The sequence below is a fragment of the Schistocerca piceifrons genome, chromosome 2 (genome assembly GCF_021461385.2).
Source record: "Schistocerca piceifrons isolate TAMUIC-IGC-003096 chromosome 2, iqSchPice1.1, whole genome shotgun sequence".
Taxonomy (NCBI): domain Eukaryota; kingdom Metazoa; phylum Arthropoda; class Insecta; order Orthoptera; family Acrididae; genus Schistocerca; species Schistocerca piceifrons.
The window spans coordinates 334,095-353,770 of NC_060139.1; the positions used below are offsets into that span (position 1 = coordinate 334,095).

At 43.8% G+C, this 19,676-nt stretch overlaps 1 protein-coding gene across 1 annotated transcript in view; it reads right to left on the reverse strand.

Annotated features, from left to right (window-relative positions):
* Nucleotides 1–2,085: 2,085 nt before the first annotated feature.
* LOC124777390 (cytochrome P450 9e2-like) overlaps nucleotides 2,086–19,676 on the reverse strand; it is a 71,462-nt gene continuing 53,871 nt past the window's right edge. Inside the window, exons 4-8 of the mRNA XM_047252781.1 lie at nucleotides 18,613–18,821; nucleotides 18,322–18,514; nucleotides 17,371–17,592; nucleotides 6,222–6,485; nucleotides 2,086–2,864 (exon numbers count right to left, since the gene is read on the reverse strand). Of these exons, the coding sequence (XP_047108737.1) occupies nucleotides 2,695–2,864; nucleotides 6,222–6,485; nucleotides 17,371–17,592; nucleotides 18,322–18,514; nucleotides 18,613–18,821 (1,058 nt within the window). The 3' untranslated portion in view covers nucleotides 2,086–2,694. The remainder of the gene's footprint in view (nucleotides 2,865–6,221; nucleotides 6,486–17,370; nucleotides 17,593–18,321; nucleotides 18,515–18,612; nucleotides 18,822–19,676) is intronic.

Consider the following 19,676-nt stretch of genomic DNA (forward strand, 5'->3'; position numbering starts at 1 on the left):
GTTTTTTTATTGCAGTTGCTTTGTTCAACAGTTTGGCATTTGCAGCCATATAACTTAATGTAGACTAGGTATTTACTTCGAAATTTTGCGACTGAGAATGTTATGGTTGTGTCTACCATTAACTAATTCTCTTTTGAAGATTGTGAGTGTGTTTGTTTGTGTGTGTGTGTGTGTGTGTGTGTGTGTGTGTGTGTGTATGTGAATGTGTGTGTTTGCAATATGTTTCACTTACTTTTTCTGGTTTCTCCACTATCTTCACTGCGAAGGCCTGCACTACAAAATTTTTGTTGTCACTGTTTACAAACTGCAGAAACAAGATGGCGGAAAGCTGAACAGTTGAATGTATTTTGGGTGGGAGTTTTGGATGTTTGTGAGCTGTACCTACCGTTTTGTGTGTGTACATATGTATGTAGATGAATGGGCGTGAGCTTCATTTACTTAATTACTACTTTTTATTTTTATTTATTTTTAACTTTTTTATTTTTATTGTGGTGTGTGTGTGTGTGTGTGTGTGTGTGTGTGTGTGTGTGTGTATGTGTGTGTATAGAGGGAGATTTGGGTTATATATGGGTTGGTGTTGTTTGATGGTTCTTTGAGTGCAAAGGACAGAGTTACATTGCACAGAACAGTATATTAATTTACTACTTTTTTCCCTTCAATTATGACTTTTGTGTTTGATAGTCTGCTCCAGTTATTACTTTTTGTGGGAGACTGTTGCTACATTTGAGCATTTAGAAGTCATTGTTGATGTTTTTTGGCTGTGTTTCATGTCCATAAGATGTAGAATGACAGATGTTACTTTTTAATGCTTTTCTGTGTTCTGTGTATCTGGTATTAAAGTTTCTGCATGTATATCGTATGTGAATTGATTTGCAGTCCTGGCATGTGAACTGGTAAATACCAAATGTGTTATGTTTGTCTGTGTTTGTAATGGTTGCTTTTAATTTTTTCTGTAGAGAGTTGTCTGTCGTGTGGGCTACTTTATGTCTTATTTTTTTTTTAGTGTGTTTCCTATTCTATGGGCTGCTTTGTTGTTCTAAGCCACAGTGCGCTGTTTGCTTGTTGCTATGTGTGTTTCTTGTTCATGTGTGCCTGTGTGTATGTTCTGTGTGTTTATATTCTGTGCCTTTGTGATCTGTGTGTTTATGTCCTGTGCGTCTTGCGTTTGTAAGTTGACGACAGGTTTTTATTTTTGTGTGCTAGGTGTCCCCTTTATTTTCGTTTTATTTCGCGATTTAGTTTCTCTATAATGTTTATATCGTATCCATTCTCTATAACTATTTGTCTGATTGTCTGTAATAGGTTTTTGTATTTGTCATCAATGAGTGGAGTTCTGTTCAGACTGTGTAGCATACATTGCAAAATGGATAGTTCGTGCATAAAGAGAGATTGTGTATAGACGGTGGCCTTCCAGAATATGGAAAACTGGGTTTGCTTGTTTTGTCTGTTCTATGGCGAATTTTATTTTTGCGTGAACTGCGTTTATATCATTGCAGAGTTGTTGGATGCGACTGGGTTTTTCATCTAGAACGCACATGATATCATCTACATAGCGATACCAATGTACTATTCTTTTTGTTTGGGTCTTATTGTTGTCTCAAATATTTTGTTTTCAATGTGATTGAGAAATATGTTAGCTAGGAGTCCACTGACTGGTGACCACACGGGAAACCTGTCCTGTTGTGAGTAGAGCCGGCTGAGTAGAACAGGTTGTCAACGAAAAAGAAAAATTGTGTTTTGCTCAAGGGGGACGCTTTCCAGAACCAAATGAATCTATGTGAAATTAGTTCTTAACAATTCATACAAAACTACTAGCAGGGAAATCTCTGTCTGTGACTTCGAAATGTGTGACATACATAGGTGAAACCCTTAGATGATCTACTAACAGAAATAAAATGCTTGAAAGACGGCAGTATTTACTTGGCAATACATTCTGTACAGAAGATGAATACTTGTATATAAACAAGTTATCAGTTACCTATAAACAAACTGCATGTTTATGTAAATAGCACAACTTCTGTGTTGAGGATTATGTACAAAAATGTGTAATTAGTACAACTACAAATCAATAAAAGTACCACAACGATAATTTAAAAACTATTTATTGAATGTGACAACAATGAAGTTGAGAGTTTACATTATCATTGTCCAGGTGTTTCACTGAGATACACTCTAGCTGCAGTTTCACAACACTATTTTTTATTTTGTTTTAGATACAAATATCATGAGACAAGACGAGAACAAATGATTCCTTATACACTATACCTGCATCACAACATAGTTTAAATGCTGACTGTAACACTCGAAAAGGTATAACTCAATTCATATATGATTGGTATCAGTTGATTGCGCCGTATCTCCTTCTCCAAAGCCTTTGCGAAGTATGGAACGAGTTCTGAGTCATCAAGTCATGTACTGGGAGTCATCTTAGTGTCTTAGTTTGAATAGCATCCAAAAACTACCGTTATGACAAAGTCCATTATTTGTTTTCAAAACTGTTCCACTTTACCCTTTTTGCATCCGAACCATAAAGTTTCCTATACTCAAGTCAATAACTGGACGTACAATAGCGACTATGGCTTTTTTCCATGTGAACAGGGACGATGTCGGCGTGGAGGCATCTCTTGGTGCTGTGAATTACCAGCTGAACGATACTGTGAGAACTCCTTCGTTCTGCTGAAAGTGATGTACGTGTTAGGTTCTCTGTCGCATGCCAAGCCACGCACCACCCTTTATGGAGAGCGACACACTATTGCCTGGATCGAGTTTTAACGGAATTAGTGTCTTGGAAACAACTTCTATATTAAACTGGGACATGAGGTACAGCAGCAAAGTCTTTGCCTCCATGATAGCGAATCTCTGGGCTGCAACAAGGAAACATTAACAACGTTATTTTCATATCACATACAACGAGAGCAATATGATGGCAAATTTGTTCATACACCATAGATTTATGGTCTGTGGATTTCTTGCATTTTGAGCTGCTACCGGTGAGAAACTACAATTTTTGTCGGTGTGAAGTTGAAGTATTTGTAAACATGAGTCACAAGAAAAAGTAAAGGACTAGCCACTTTACGCTGAGCAGGACTCAATGTAAAGTGGCTAGTCCTATCCTGTCTGTTGTGACTTATGTTTACAACACAGTTTAACTTCACACCTACAAAGATCCATGCTGAAGCGAGTCTGAAACATTGGAACATAAATAAACCAGTACATGAAGCACGAATGATGACCAGAAACACACAAAACAGGAAAATAGGTTTTGTTAGTGTATAACATTTTACGATACAGATTCAAATTTTCTCTGAATCTAATTACTGTTTTTTAGAAAAAGATAAGTAAATTTATTTTTGCGGCTACACCAGCGTCAGTCCTTGGGTGAAGTGCACGTTTAGTCGTTCAGACAGCTAAATGTATTTACGTTGCATTTTTTTTACCAACAGTTCAAAAACAGTCATGCATCAAATAAGATTGGCGGTGGCGTAACATTTATGGTGTACAAAAGGTCATAATCAACATTTTCTAGGAATAACAGCAAACAAACGTATCACCTTACGTACTCAAAGTAGGTACAATACAGAGTGGAGTAGTTGCGAATTAACGCGGCGCACAAGTGTGTTACAAGACGGATTTGAACTTCACTGATAAAGCTACAGAAGCAGTTTAGAGCTTTTTGCGAAGTAGAACCGTAACACTTTACTTAATAAATTATTTCTTCTTACTGATCTGAATTTGGCCAACTCTGGGCCATGTAAAGCAATATTTATAGTTCAAATTGCTTTGACCACTATGGGACTCAACTTCGGAGGTCATCAGTCCCCTAGAACTTAGAACTACTTAAACCTAACTAACCTAAGGACATCACACACATCCATGCCCGAGGCAGGATTCGAACCTGCGACCGTAGCGGTCTCGCGGTTCCAGACTGTAGCGCCTAGAACCACACGGCCACTCCGGCCGGCAATATTTATGATTTAGTCTTTCGGTTGCTATTTATTTTCCTTTTTTCCAGTTTTTTTCATTCTTTCGCTGTCATGGCTGATTATTTGCATTTTTTTCTTCCTATTCTTTTAAATTATGACTGTTTTTCATTATGCTCCTAATATTTCTCTGTTTTGAAACTCTTAACCCGGTAGAGACATTTCTTCTTACTTTGGTCTTTTGACGGTTATTGGCCCACATTTTTTTCTTTTTGTTACTGAAATAATTGTTTGCTTAATCAGTGTTATTCCGTTCCTTTTACGTAGACGAATACGCGGAGAACTGTTTACTCTCCAACAAGATCGGCGGTGGTGGCTACTTTACTACCCCCATCTGTACTTCATAGACATAACATCCTCTCTGATAATGAGTATAGTCTCCTCGGCCTTTACATAACGTATCTACGGTGATCTCTATACCACCTGAACGTTGAACTTCCGTTGTCTGATCGTGCCAGCCATAGATGATTATATTTCGTTTCTTGCCGAACTACAACATGGCTGCTAGGAAATGTCACTAGAACACGAAAAGGAAATACTTTCAGATTCCGCTCTCATATCAACCTGTTATATCACAAATTGACATAAAGTTCAAAACAAGAAATCGGTCTGCAATTCTTTGTCACGCACAGGCCGATCGATATTCCTTGCCAAACTGCAACATGGCGGACGATGCAAAGCACATGAATTTGCATACTCGTTGCAGTTCTGTACTCAGAGACCAGACTTCTACATCCAGGTTGTATAGAGATCTCTGTATTCGACCCATAGAAAAGAAATATCTCTGGAGTGAGCATTCAGATGTGCCGAATTGATTTTCTATTATCAACATACTTTGCCACCATTGTCACGGGACGACGTAGATTTGTACGTAATGTATCCTATAAATTTCGAATAGCGTCATATCACTCGTACGGTTAGAACAAACAGATTAACTTCGTAGGTGCCATGGACTTGGTATAGGCGATTTGTAGACACCATAGCAATATAAATTTGATGCCTGGAATAAGCTGGGCTCGTAGTTTTGACGAGCAAAATGAACGGGAATCACGTCACGGTATAGTCACATCAGTTTGCTTAGCCCAGTAACGAAAGACGTAAATATATTTATTAGCCAACATCTGTGATACAAAAAGTCAAAGGAATTGAGGAACTAACAACGTCAAATGTTATTAATGGCCTAAACAAAATTCATAACGTATCTTCTTGACAAGTTTTGTTCGGTAATGTGCTGAAAAGTGAAACAACATTTAAAAACATCGACATTTAACTGCTAGAGGAATTATACACATACAAACACGTCAAGCAATAGCTATAAACGAAGAAATGGAGCCTGTTTACCTCATCCGTTATGTTTTTTTCTTACGTAGCTAATAACGTCATGAACAACTACGTTTTCTCCTTCATTAGAGTTGACGTTTTCACTTTAACATGTTAGGTAGTGGAAATTGCTTCGTTAACTTATGTTCTTATTTACATGCATGTCAGCTCTGTTCTGTTATTGTAAAAACTGAATAATTTTTCGCTTTGAGATATCTGACATCGCTGGTGTAAGAACACTCAATATAAAAAAATATCCAAGTCGTCACGGAACATTTGCAACTTTCCACGAATGCAGAACAATAAGAAAATAAATATTACGATATTACGACGACACAAAGCACAGCAGCGAAAATAGGTTAACTTACGATGTTAGCAGACGACGACACCGTCAAAACTTTCTTGGCGAGAAACTTTGTGCCGTGATGTAACGGTCCGTTGACGAGCAGTGTGAATGCCTCTATTTCAAATGCATTGTTGAATGTTTTCGCGTGACGAGACGTGACGCCCAATGAGAAATGGCCTTAAGAAAATAGCGTCGTCCCGAGAGATCACGTGACACTTCCAGTTTACTGCTGACAAGATGCTCTGAACGCAATGCTCGAGATATTTCTACTCAACGATTCGACCGACCTTTACATACACAACGCTCCTGCAGCACGAATTACGACAGTCATTTTCCTTCGATGACGCAGGAGGAAATCACGGAAAACTTGAGTTCTCATTTGAACTTGACACGACACAAAAACCGAGGGAATTTCATCAATGATATTGCACTACTCGCTTGCAAAATCTCTGTAGTGTCTCCTCATACTTTTTGTTTTCCATCGTGTGTTTAACGTGTCTTTAATGTAGTGATGCTGATCCTGCTTTTCTTTAAGAACTGACACAATTCAAAATAAAAAATAAAGTACAGCTTACCTATACAAACACGAGGTCCTGACCCGAATGGAGAGTATGTGAACGGTACGATGAGCTGCTTGTTCTCCGGAGTGAAGCGCTCAGGCCTGAAGCAGTCAGGGTCTGCGAAGTATTTGGGATCGTTGTGGATTCCGTGAACGGGCACCCAGATCCCGTCTCCAGGTCGCAGTTCGACGCTCGGGCACGAATCCGTGGCCGGTAGGCGGTACGTGCGGACGCATTCTCGGTCCAAGAAAGGCGCAGGAGGGTACATGCGCAGAGTTTCTGCAATGTTCATTAAGAAAACCATTGGATATTGCAGATGTTCCACAAGCAGGTCTTTACATTAATGTGAAGCAACGGTCCCACAGGATTTACACATAGTAAGTAATAATATACTAACAATAGGATCAGTTTGTAATTCGTTGTGTTTTCCCTGTGTTGTATTTGACTTTACAAGTGTGCAGTGAAGTTACAGTGCCTTTCTGCCGTTTATATTTTATTTCTTGGAAACTGCATAATCTACGTACTGTATAACCCGTTGCAGCAGTGGATCGTAACATTCTATAAAGTTGGTTGGTTGTTTTCCAAATACATCATTTTGTCACGAGAAATATTGTTTGACAGATATCCGAGAAGTGTTTAGAAAGACAAAGAGAAGCAGTACCACGTAGGGCTAATAAGATGTAGAGACCGTCAACTACGTCAGCCATACCAAAATAAAACAAAAATGCAGCAAAACATCATGTGACATTCCGGTGACGTATTACACTGCAATCATCATATGGCACGCGAGATATCATCTGATTACGAACATAACGTACGTCGCCGAGAAAGTGAGCCTACAAGAGACTATCGCCAGTTGCACACCGAGGAATGGTTCAAATGGCTCTGAGCACTATGGGACTTAACATCTGAGGTCATCAGTCCCCTAGAACTTAGAACTTCTTAAACCTAACTAACCTAAGGACATCACACACATCCATGCCCGAGGCAGGATTCGAACCTGCGACCGTAGCGGTCGCGCGTTTTCAGACTGAAGCACCTAGAACCGGTCGGCCACATCGGCCGGCTACCGAGGAATCATTTGAACAAGTTCCTGATGTTACTTGACCGTTGCTAGGAGTAATTCTTGCTCTAGGATCTCGAACAATCGAATTTTGTAACAGTGTGACTGGGGCCACCACAGATCCACTTGACGTTTCGCATCAGGAATTAAGAAGTCAGAGTTCTTCACATTTAAGCGGCCTTGACTAGAAATACGTGTCGTTTAGCCAGATTCCTTCTTTTCACTCGGCAACGAACCAAATGTCATACTTCACGAATTATCTTGTCTGTTATACTTTGTGTTCTGTGATTGTAACTGGTTTAGATGTTGCTTTGCTACACTGAGGTGGCAAAGGTCATGCGATATCTCGTAAAATCGTGTCGGAGCTCCTTCTGCGCGGCGTTGTGCTGCAGCTCGGCGTGGTACGGACAAGTCGTTGGAAGTCACTGCCGAAATATTGTGCCATGCTGCCTCTATAGCCGTCCATAATTTCGGAAGTATTGCCGGCACAGGATTTTGTCCAAGAACTGACCTCCTTATTATGTTCCATATATGTTCGATGTGGCTCATGTTGAGGTCTGGGTAGCCAGACCATTCGGTCGAATTGTCCAGGGTGTTCTTGAAACCAACCGCCAACAATTGTGGAACGATGACATGGCGCATTGTCATCCATAAAAATTCCGTCGTTGTCTGGGAACATGACGTCCTTGGATGGCTGCAAATGGTCTCAACCGAACATCCAGAGGACCCAGTCGATTCCATGTAAACACAGCTCACATCGTAATGCGTCTAGGTCCAACTACCATTCGTCGTTCAAAGTCTATTAATTCTCATCACGCGTCCTTAATCACGTCGGAAACCTTTTCGCACGAATCACCAGAGCACAAACGACAACTCCGCCAGTGCACTGCCCTTTTTAATTTTGTGCACGCGATACGACCGCCATCTGTATATGTGCATATCGCTATCCCACGACTTTTGTCACTTCAATGTATAGCAGACGTTGAATTTATAAACTTGTTATTGGCCTATTGCTGAGGGATACTATTATAAAGATATTTACGAGGTTCCTGAAGTCACTCATACTGCGGATGCTGAACAGTTCTTTGAGACAATGTACGTCAACGCTGAGAAACCTTGTTAGTTTAGATTGGCTTTGGTTGATAGTACCTGATACTGTCATAGTTTTGTGTAGGCCATCAAAAAAAGTCATGTTTCTTGGTTTATCAAGTGTCGCAAGGGCTATGTTTATAACAGAAGCCTTACTTCAGAGCGCACAGATAGTCTTTGACTCTTCTACACTGCTTAGAATTATTGCTAAGGAACAGAGGTATTGTTGGGCAGGAATAAACACAGGCGGTGAAACACAGTACATTCGTAGTAGAGATGGGGTGGTAGGCTATATTTACAACGAAAAATGGCACAAATCTCATGCCACGGGAAAACAGGGTAACAGACATAAATATCGTTCATGTCTGACACAGACTCCCGACATGAAGGTATATATCGGACTCTCAGAAAGGAACAAGCTCTCCTCGGGAACTAACGAACATTAGGCACCTGTTATTAATGCTTGCTTCCAAACTGTTGAGGAGTTTCTGGAGGATACGGCCGCACACATCTCTCAAGGCGGTTATCAGTCCTTGCAAGGTTCTGGGAGGGGGTGTTAATCGAGAAACAGGTCTGTCAGGAGCATTGCAGACATGCACCGAGGAAATACGCAGGCCATTACGTACGTTCGGTATCTTCACATTCCAATGTGTCGGACACCTCAGCGGTCCTGTATGGGTGGATATTGTGGGCCATAAACACAAGAGTTGGGACCTACAGCAGCTCGAAGGAAACGGACGTGATCCAGAATAATCTCCCAGTAATACCGCTGTGGTGCAACGGCACCTCATGCAAAGATATGCAACGGTTTTCGCCCATCGTGCATAAAGCCTGGCCACACCATAACACCTAAACTTCACACATCAAAAAAGGTTTTGCATCACCTCGGTTCCGAGACTACCGGAAACTGTACAGAAAATTGGAATAGTGATCAACATAAACATCGTTTCTGCCCATTTTAATTGCTCATGAAAACTGCACATTGTGTGTTGTACTACCGAACAGGGAGACCGTCAGAGGTGGTGGTCCAGATTGCTGTGGACGCCTACCTTTAATATCCAGTAGCACGTCCTCTTGTATTGATGTATGCTTGTGTTCGTCGTGGCATATTATCCACAAGGTTATCAAGGCACTGTTGGTCCATATTGTCGCACTCGTCAACGGCGATGCGGCGTAGATCCCTCAGAGTGGTTGGTGTGTCGCGTCGTCCATATTAAGGCCCTTTTCAATTTATCCCAGGCATTACCGATAGGGTTCGTGTCTGGGGAACATGCTCGCAACATTAGTCGAGCGATGTTGTTATCCAGAATTAAGTCATTCACAATATGTGCACCATGGGGGTGTGAGTTATCTTCCATAAAGACGAATGCCTCGCCAATATGCTGCCGATATGATTGCACTATTCGTCGGAGGATGGCATTCACGTATCCTACAGCCGTTACGGCGCCTTCCATGACCACCAGCGGCGTACGACGGCCCCACATAATGCCAACCCAAAACGGCAGGGAACCCCCGCCTTGCTGCACTCACTGGACAGTGTATCTACGGCGTTAAGCCTGACCGGGTCGCCTCCAAACACGTCTCCGATCATTGTCTGGTTGAAGGCACATGCGACACTCATCGGCGAAGAGAGCGTGATGCCAGTCCTGAGCGGTTCATTCGGCATGTTGTTGGGCCCATCTGAATCGCGCTGCATGGTGTCGTGGTTGCAAAGATGGACGTCGCCATGGACGTCGAGACTGAACTTGCGCATCATGCGGCCTATTGCACACAGTTTGAGTCGTAACACTAGTCCTGTGGCTGCACGAAAAGCATTATTCAACATGGTGGCGTTGCTGTCAGGGTTCCTCCGGGCTATAATCCAGCGGTCATCCACTGCAGTAGTAGCGCTTGGCCGGCCTGAGCGAGGTATATCATTTACAGTTCCTGTCTTTCTGTATCTTCTCCATGTCCGAACAACATCACTTTAGTTCACTCCGAGACGCCTGGAAACTTCTCTTGTTGAGAGCCCTTCCTAGCACAAAGTAACAATGCGGACGCGATCGAACCGCGGTACTGATCTCTAGCAATGACAACGCGAGCCGTGTACCTCCTTCCTGGTGGGATCACTGGAACTGGTCGGCTGTCGGACCCCATCCATCTAATAGGCGCTGCTCATGCATGGTTGTTTACATCTTTGGGCAGATGCAGTGACATCTCTGAACAGCCAAAGGGACTGTGTCTGTGATACAATATCCACAGTCAATCTGTGATACAATATCCACAGTCAACGTCTATCTTCAGGAGTTCTGGGATCTGGGGTGATGCAAAACTTTTTTTGTTGTGTGTATATCAGTGACGCCGATGAATATTCTGTGTAGTGTAAAGTGATCTTCCCTCTCTCTACACTGTCTGGTGGCCAGAATCACTTGCCACAGGTGAGGCGAGATTCGTCGGAGAACATCACTCTGGGCCACTGTTGCTGTCTCTAAGCAATATGCTCCCTAAACCATCGAACTTTTTGCGACGATTGCACTGATGAAGTGCGGCTCTTTTTACAGGCTTCCGAGCATGCAAACCAGTCTGATTTAATCGCCGTGAAATGTTTCTGGCAGAGATTCTTGCTCCCATTGAGCTCGTAGGGTATGCAGTGATATGCCTAGGAGTGTAGTGTCTATTCCTTTCTGCCACTAGAGCTACGTATCAATCCGCTTTTGCTGTGGTGGTTCGTCTACGACCGCCGACATGCTTTCGCATAGCACTTCCACTTTCAGCGGCCTTTTTTATTGGCGAGATGACACTTTCGGACGCACCCATTACTGAGGCCACGGTAGTGACACGTTCACCAACTTCGAGCCGTCCAACTCCTCGTCCACGACCGTAAGCACTCAAATTATGTCTTGCTGTATCATTAATCGGTTCCACAATGATCTTCGTCAAACACGGTACTGCGTGAATTTTCCAATGCATACAGAGTGTTCGTACATAGGCGTCGCTGCAGTTAACACGTCCCGCCCCCTGCATTTCCTTTTACTATGGTTGGTCAGGTGTTCCGTACTAATTGTTGGTTGTTCCATAGCAATAAACAGTTGTTCCTTAGTAAGTGTCATCGTTCTTTACCAATTGTCAAGGATGTATATGCTGAATCTGTACTTCTGACAAACATTTCTTTTTGATTTCTTCACTTTTTCTTTTAATCATTTCGGTTTAGATGCCACCCACTTCCTATTAATTTCATTCCTAAGAGACTTATTCTGCTGTATTCCTTTCTTTTGATGAACATTTTTGTGCATCCTTCTTTCGTCGATCAATTACCCAATATCTTTCTCAGTTACCCTACTTGTGACTCAATTGTTTCTCCGACTTACGTGTTGGTTCTTTTTAGGAATATCCATTCCTCATCAGCTGAATTGCCTACTGTGGTTTCACTGTCGCAGCATCGGATCAGGGAGAACTTCAGTCGCACATCATCATTCCCCAGTATTCAGGTGTACTGCTTCTTTCGAATAGATTTTTCTTAACGACAGTTTCAAACTTTCGCATACTCTTTGTCATTACTAAATTGTCATCTGAGGTCGTCGCCGTCGCCGAAAACCGGACCCAGAATTTTCCCGTTAGCAGCCAGCGGTGCTGTCTACTGTAACACGGAGGCCGTGGTATACGGCCAATAAAGTAACAACTTGAAATAGGGATTTCGATACGTGTGGTGTCTACAATCTGTATTCTGGACGTCCCATAAGCCAGTAATTCCTCGTTTCTCTCACACTACGACCATTTACTGAGCGTTGAATAAAAGTCTTTCACTTGGCCAGAAACCCGTACCGTAATTTGGGATGTGCCCTGTCTGCCAAAAAAGATTTTATTTGTTGTCAGATAGGGCACTACGTATGAATCAGCAACTTGCTCACATGTTTAAGGGCTGTGAATAGCACAGCGAAGTAGAGACAGTTACTTAGTTTACTGTAAATGCGGCATTGGCCTTATCGATCACGAGCCTGCCCACTGAGCCTATTTCTATTCCCCGGAGCAAGTATCGTTGGTCTGACACACCGGTGTCAATGTGTTCTTTTTTCCATTCCCAGGAGTGTATATAAAAATGGTTCAAATGTCTCTAAGCACTAGGGGACTTAACATCTGAGGTTATCAGTCCCCTAGACTTAGAACTACTTAAACCTACCTAAACTAAGGACATCACACAAAACCATGCCCGAGGCAGGATTCGAATCTGCGACCGTAGCAGCAGCGCGGTCCCGGACTGAAGCGCCTAGAACCGCTCGGCCGGCTCTTAAATATATAAATTGGAAAGGTAAGCATATATGGAAAGATGTAAAGGCAGGAATAAATGAAACAATAGTGAGACAGTTATGACACACACAGCTGAGACAAGACCTGAAACATCAACAAAGACTTGTGGAAACCACAGAAATGAACATTCTTCGAAGGATTACAGGGAAGGCTCTGAGAAACAGAGAGAGAAGAGAAAGCATTAGAAAAGAACGTAGATTGGGCTCCTTTAATGAGTGGGTACATAACAGAAATCATGAATGGAACGAACAGATGGCATGGATAAACGGAAGATTGTGAAAATCGTAAGAAACAAATCACTAATAGGTAAAGGAAATACTGGACGTCCAAGGAAAAGATGGATCGACAACCGGTCGGGTAGACTCTGGAGTAGTGAAGGAAATAGGCTTTAGGAGGAAGACGAGTAAGAAGCAGCATAAGATGAAGAAAATGATGATGACTACGGTGGCGATGACGATGATGATGATGAAAAACTGCATGATTCTTTCAGACTGTGTTTTAAATTACTTTAACTGCTAGTTTCCGACACTGTCCCATTTTCAGGTGCATCTACAGTAACAGACATGGACACATCGTTATCAGTTCGTTAAACAAAACCTCATACCATGCATATCTGCGCACAGCACGGTCGTCATCTTCTAGTAATTTTTACTACAAATCACACAACTGCATATAATGTGATTTGATAAGATGACCGTGCTGAGCACAGACCTGTATGACACGCGAGTTTTTGACGAACTGATAACGATGTGACCATATCTGCACATGTAGATGCATTTGAAAACGAAAAGTGTCTGAAACTAGTAGTGCAAATACAGTAATTTAAAAAGGCTTGTTGGAATCATGCCCTTCTTCAGATTTATTGAAGCTCTTCAAAGTCTACACTGAGCTGAGACCAGGAATCGCCATTTCACTTATATTAACCTCGTCTTACAGAAGATCGATGGATTATCTACTGAAAGTGACCCTAATGGACCCAACTGCGGGATGTAAGCATTATTGCACTTGCCAATGTAGATGTTATAGCATTAATAAGTAGTTCCAAAACATAATTAACCAAAAGAATAAAAAATGGCTGAAAAAACTATACTAAGTTTTAATGAAGAGAAGACAGAATATCTGGATGCAAATAAAAAAATCTGAAGTCATGCATCGGGACAGCCTACACAAACAGCTACAGGGGAACTGTCAGGGCATTTACGCGCGCACTATGAAGAAAACGTGCTCGCCAGAAGCCAGGCACTGATTTGCAGACTGTCGCCAACCACTGACAAGCAGGCTAGCCAGTCAATAGCTTCTTTCCTACGCTCCCTCTTCCGTCACGACTAGCCTATTATACACTCGACCCATTAAAGTTTCAAATATAAGTCATACTGACACCGACCGCCTGCAATAAACAGAGCCACCTTTCCTCCAGAAAAGCCAGTCTTGCCCTGAGGAAGGGCGTTGTAATGCAGTCGAAACATCGGTTTTAAGTTTGTAATTAAAGTAATTTATTCGACGAAGCGGTACAACACCCAGAAGAATCTTAATCATTATAACACTGGCCGCGGAAGCCTTCGTAGTTATAATCAGCAATCTTATCGCCAAACATAGGTGACTAGGTCGCGAGGTTTCACATGTGGTGAGAGGATAATAACAATTTGGGTGACGATCAGCAGCAAGGAGCCTCCTTCGCTATGTGGGATCAAGATGTACGTACGGGTGGATTACAACTCACGCACCCGTTATGAAGGCCTAGTTGCACAGTGAAAGATAATAAGAGAAAACTGTGACTGGCGGACACGTCGGTTTCTAGAAGGATTTGTAGAATACGGACGATAAAATTGATAAACAGGTGGAGGGCGTATAATCTCTCTAGTAATAGTAGCTGCTAACTAATTACAAGATTGACTACCAGAGACGGTAGGGGCGTCCAAATGAGTGGGTGCAAGTCTCTACATCATGTTGAGTATATGGTACCAAGTTTCACACGAGAAAGCAAATTTTACACGGCAAAAATTAAATTAACGATCGTCATTCACAACCTATTGCTAAAGGTGCTGACACCAACAGGGTTTACTGAGAGCTGACTCAAAGTTACGTCTCCTCCCTACTACATAATGTCCGTACTCTCCAGATACTCTGAGAAGAGTGACCACAGAATCTCTTGTTCGTTTCTTCCCTGACGCGACGTTCTGCTTGTACATGTTATGGAGGGGGGCGGGGTGGGGGTTAGAGGCCAACACACAACAGCGTCAGCTGCTCGCCCAGTCAGGGTTCAGGAAGAGCGCGCCAGAAACTGTACTAAAGTCCTTTCTTAACAGAAAAAACTTACAGAATTTTCTCGAAGGCTTGATTTTGATTGCTTGATTGATTTTTAAGTAGGCGCGAAGTTACACCTCTGCAGTTGAAATTCGTACCCACCGGCTAGGTTTAAAAGCAGCCGGCGAACATTCCCTAGGTTTCAAGAAAAAAAGTAAGGAACTGCTTCTGACTCGTATCTAAGTTGCCATATTTCCATTTCATGCAAGATGCTACCCCAGGCTACATGAGAAATTATGAGGCTACTGATCACAACTGACGTCAGACAAAAAAATACACTCCTGGAAATGGAAAAAAGAACACATTGACACCGGTGTGTCAGACCCACCATACTTGCTCCGGACACTGCGAGAGGGCTGTACAAGCAATGATCACACGCACGGCACAGCGGACACACCAGGAACCGCGGTGTTGGCCGTCGAATGGCGCTAGCTGCGCAGCATTTGTGCACCGCCGCCGTCAGTGTCAGCCAGTTTGCCGTGGCATACGGAGCTCCATCGCAGTCTTTAACACTGGTAGCATGCCGCGACAGCGTGGACGTGAACCGTATGTGCAGTTGACGGACTTAGCGAGGGCGTATATTGGGCATGCGGGAGGCCGGGTGGACGTACCGCCGAATTGCTCAACACGTGGGGCGTGAGGTCTCCACAGTACATCGATGTTGTCGCCAGTGGTCGGCGGAAGGTGCACGTGACCGTCGACCTGGGACCGGACCGCAGCGACGCACGGATGCACGCCAAGACCGTAGGATCCTACGCAGTGCCGTAGGGGACCGCACCGCCACTTCCCAGCAAATTAGGGACACTGTTGCTCCTGGGGTACCGGCGAGGACCATTCGCAACCGTCTCCATGAAGCTGGGCTACGGTACCGCACACCGTTAGGCCGTCTTCCGCTCACGCCCCAACATCGTGCAGCCCGCCTCCAGTGGTGTCGCGACAGGCGTGAATGGAGGGACGAATGGAGACGTGTCGTCTTCAGCGATGAGAGTCGCTTCTGCCTTGGTGCCAATGATGGTCGTATGCGTGTTTGGCGCCGTGCAGGTGAGCGCCACAATCAGGACTGCATACGACCGAGGCACACAGGGCCAACACCCGGCATCATGGTGTGGGGAGCGATCTCCTACACTGGCCGTACACCACTGGTGATCGTCGAGGGGACACTGAATAGTGCACGGTACATCCAAACCGTCATCGAACCCATCGTTCTACCATTCCTAGACCGGCAAGGGAACTTGCTGTTCCAACAGGACAATGCACGTCCGCATGTATCCCGTGCCACCCAACGTGCTCTAGAAGGTGTAAGTCAACTACCCTGGCCAGCAAGATCTCCGGATCTGTCCCCCATTGAGCATGTCTGGGACTGGATGAAGCGTCGTCTCACGTGGTCTGCACGTCCAGCACGAACGCTGGTCCAACTGAGGCACCAGGTGGAAATGGCATGGCAAGCCGTTCCACAGGACTACATCCAGCATCTCTACGATCGTCTCCATGGGAGAATAGCAGCCCGCATTGCTGCGAAAGGTGGATATACACTGTACTAGTGCCGACATTGTGCATGCTCTGTTGCCTGTGTCTATGTGCCTGTGGTTCTGTCAGTGAGATCATGTGATGTATCTGACCCCAGGAATGTGTCAATAAAGTTTCCCCTTCCTGGGACAATGAATTCACGGTGTTCTTATTTCAATTTCCAGGAGTGTATTTAAGCACTCTGACACTATTTTTGCTTTTGTTACTTGTTCTCTAACTTCCTTCACGACATTTCCACTGTCGCTGGACAGTCTCTTTCTTCCATTAGCCTATTGTACCAGGCGGCAGCTTTGAAGGTCTGAGCTGACGAGAGAAAAAGAAATACTCCCTCGGGCCCCGGAACCTAATGCCATTGTGGTCGAGAACATAGGAACTGACCAAGAGAGTCCGGCAGGAAAGGCAACGGGAGGGGCTTGACGCCAGTAATTTCAATTACCGTCGTCAAACTCAGCTCACGGACCTACGGTCGCTGACGCGTGTATTCCCATAGTTGTTTTTCACATTTTTTTGATATTTTCAGTTTCTCCTACCGGTGTCTGTATATGACATAAAGTTTTCTCTCTACCAATTTCAACGAATCTGGCTAATTTTGAGGATATTTGAAATTTACAAATCGTGCTTAGACGTGTCTAACGGTGTATGCTATCACAGGCCTTTTGAAATCTGGAAACATAGGAACATCTGCATTGTAACTTTTCTCCCCGTGAATAAATGATCCAGTGTGAATTTTTTTCTCCGGAAAATGTACTGTTAGTCATCAATTAGTTATTCAGTTAAGTGGAATAGCCTGTTTAACATACAAATAAAAGATCTGAAGATATCAGGAAACAAAAATAAGAAACAACGTTCAGAAACGACCGGCTGCAATTACACGGCTTCGGTGTCATCCCGACTCACCGGAGATGACCATGTCGAGGTACTGGCAGCCCAGGACCTGCTCGTAGCTGGGCTGCCCCCCGCTCTTCTGCATCAGCTCGTCCACCTCCCTCTGCAGCCGCCTCTGGACGTCCTGGTGTGTGGCCAGCAGGTAGCTGCAGAAGGTCAGTGCAGTGGACACGGTGTCGAAGCCGGCGAAGAAGAATATCATCGCCTGGGCCGCTATGTCCTCGTCCGTGAGATCTGCCGCAATGAGAGGAACACTGTGGGCCAAGTAAGGAAAAAAAATGCTCTAATAAAGATTCCGTTCTTTATTTACAGCTCTCTCTGGTAACCACATTGCAGAAATAATGAAAGTGAGGTCCCCTCTTATCGTAGAATGCCAATCTTTTTTTCATCTATACGTGTTTCGGGACTTATGGGACAAAAAACGATTCTTTATTTAAGTTTAAAAGAATAAAAATAAATTAGAAAAACAGAAGTTACGTCTTCGCGTTTGCTATTGTCGTCTTCTTATTCCGATAAGATATTTTGTGTTGTTCAAGCCATGTTCAAGGTTACTCGGGCCTCAGAAAGTCTTTTGTTTATAATGGTGTTTTCGATTTAGTTAAACTGGTCTTTGCATGGTAAATAAGTTCATAAAAGTACTGAGCCCCACGTCTGTACAACAGCCAGCCCCAACTCTAATCCACGTCAATCCGACACTAAATCTTTTAAGATTCTATGGAAAGACCACATCACGACAAAAGACTGTCTCGTTTTAAATTTTTGTGATGTGGACCCCCAGGCCGCAACCTAGAAAGCTGTGCATAAATTCGGCCCTGCAGTGTAGAACTATACCGTGCAAACCAATGTGACGTGTACGGCAGAGGGCGCGTCTCGTCGTATACGGCTAATCAGTGTAAACTCGCAGAAAGTTTTACCTGACCAGTGCTGTTCTTAACATAAAGTTTCCTCCTGCCGGCTACTTACACCTGCGTTTGCCCTCGGCGGTGCCGTTCTTCTGCCCGTCCTCAGGTGCCAACTCGCCACGGCGCGCCTGCATGAGCAGGTGGATCATGTCGTGGCGGATGATTCCTTGCTTCTCTCGAGTCTGAATTGTCTCTACCACCAAAGACTTGAAGAAACTCACCGCCTTCTGACTGAAGAAGGGAATACCCAGCATCTGAAGTTCATAAAGTAAATGAAATCATTCTTTTGTTACACTGTAACTAAAGTGCCTCTACATGCCTGCATAGTTTACAAACGGTGCATATTACGAACCTCCATCATCCTTGCAGATATAAAATAGCCGAAACTGACTAATGGGCTGATATTGGACAGATCTCGGCCCGTGGTGAAGAACTCGTTGTCAGGTTCGGACAATGAGTCCACTTTGACACCAAACGCTGTAGTCGCAATCACGTCGTTAGTGACGCGTCTGAAGAAGTCCCTCAGCTCTAGTGTTAGGACGTTCTCCTTCTGGGAACAAACTGCACCAGAAAGAGTAATGATTACACAGAAATAATTCTTACGAGTTGAAATCATAAAAATTCTTGTCAATAGTAATAAAGAATCTCCCATAAGTCCAACCCCTCGTCCAAGTCGTGGGAGATGGGCAACGGCACAAAGTAGGGGATTGCCTTTAGGGGCGATGTACAGCGGGGACTTCGTGTGCCCCAGGACCGCTACGGTAGCTGAGAAGGCCCTATGGGAACCCTGAAACGTGACGGCTAACGGGGCTCTGGTGAAGCTGCGATAGGCCTAGCAAGCCAGTAGTGGATAAATCAACTGCTTTCAAAAAGGGAACATGCCTCGGATCACGGAACGGATTTAAAGGAAACGGACCAAGCAATGGAAAAGGATTACGAGATGGTTTACGGCTGGGCACCTTAAACGTAAGGACTCTAACTGGGAAGTTAGAAGAAATTGTAGAAATGATGGAAAGGAGGAAATTGGACATCTTGGGACTTGCTGAGACTAGGTGGAGAGGAGTTGGTGAAAAGCCACTAAGTAAAGGATGTAAACTGTACTGGATAGGGAATGAGAGGGGAAGAAATGGAGTGGCAATAGTGGTCAGAGAGGGTCTGCAGGAGGAGGTGGAAGGTATCAATGATCGAATGATAAAAGCCAGAGTACGGGTGAAAGGAAAAAGCATTGAAATCATCCAAGCATATGCCCCACAGGTGGGGTGTACAAAAAAGGAGAAGGAGGAATTTGAAGATGACATGCAAAAGCAGCTAAATGGAGGAAATCAGATTATAATAGGGGACCTCAATGCACATGTTGGCACAGACAGGAAAGGATTCGAGGAGATAATGGGACCAGAGGGCTGGGGGAACCGAAAT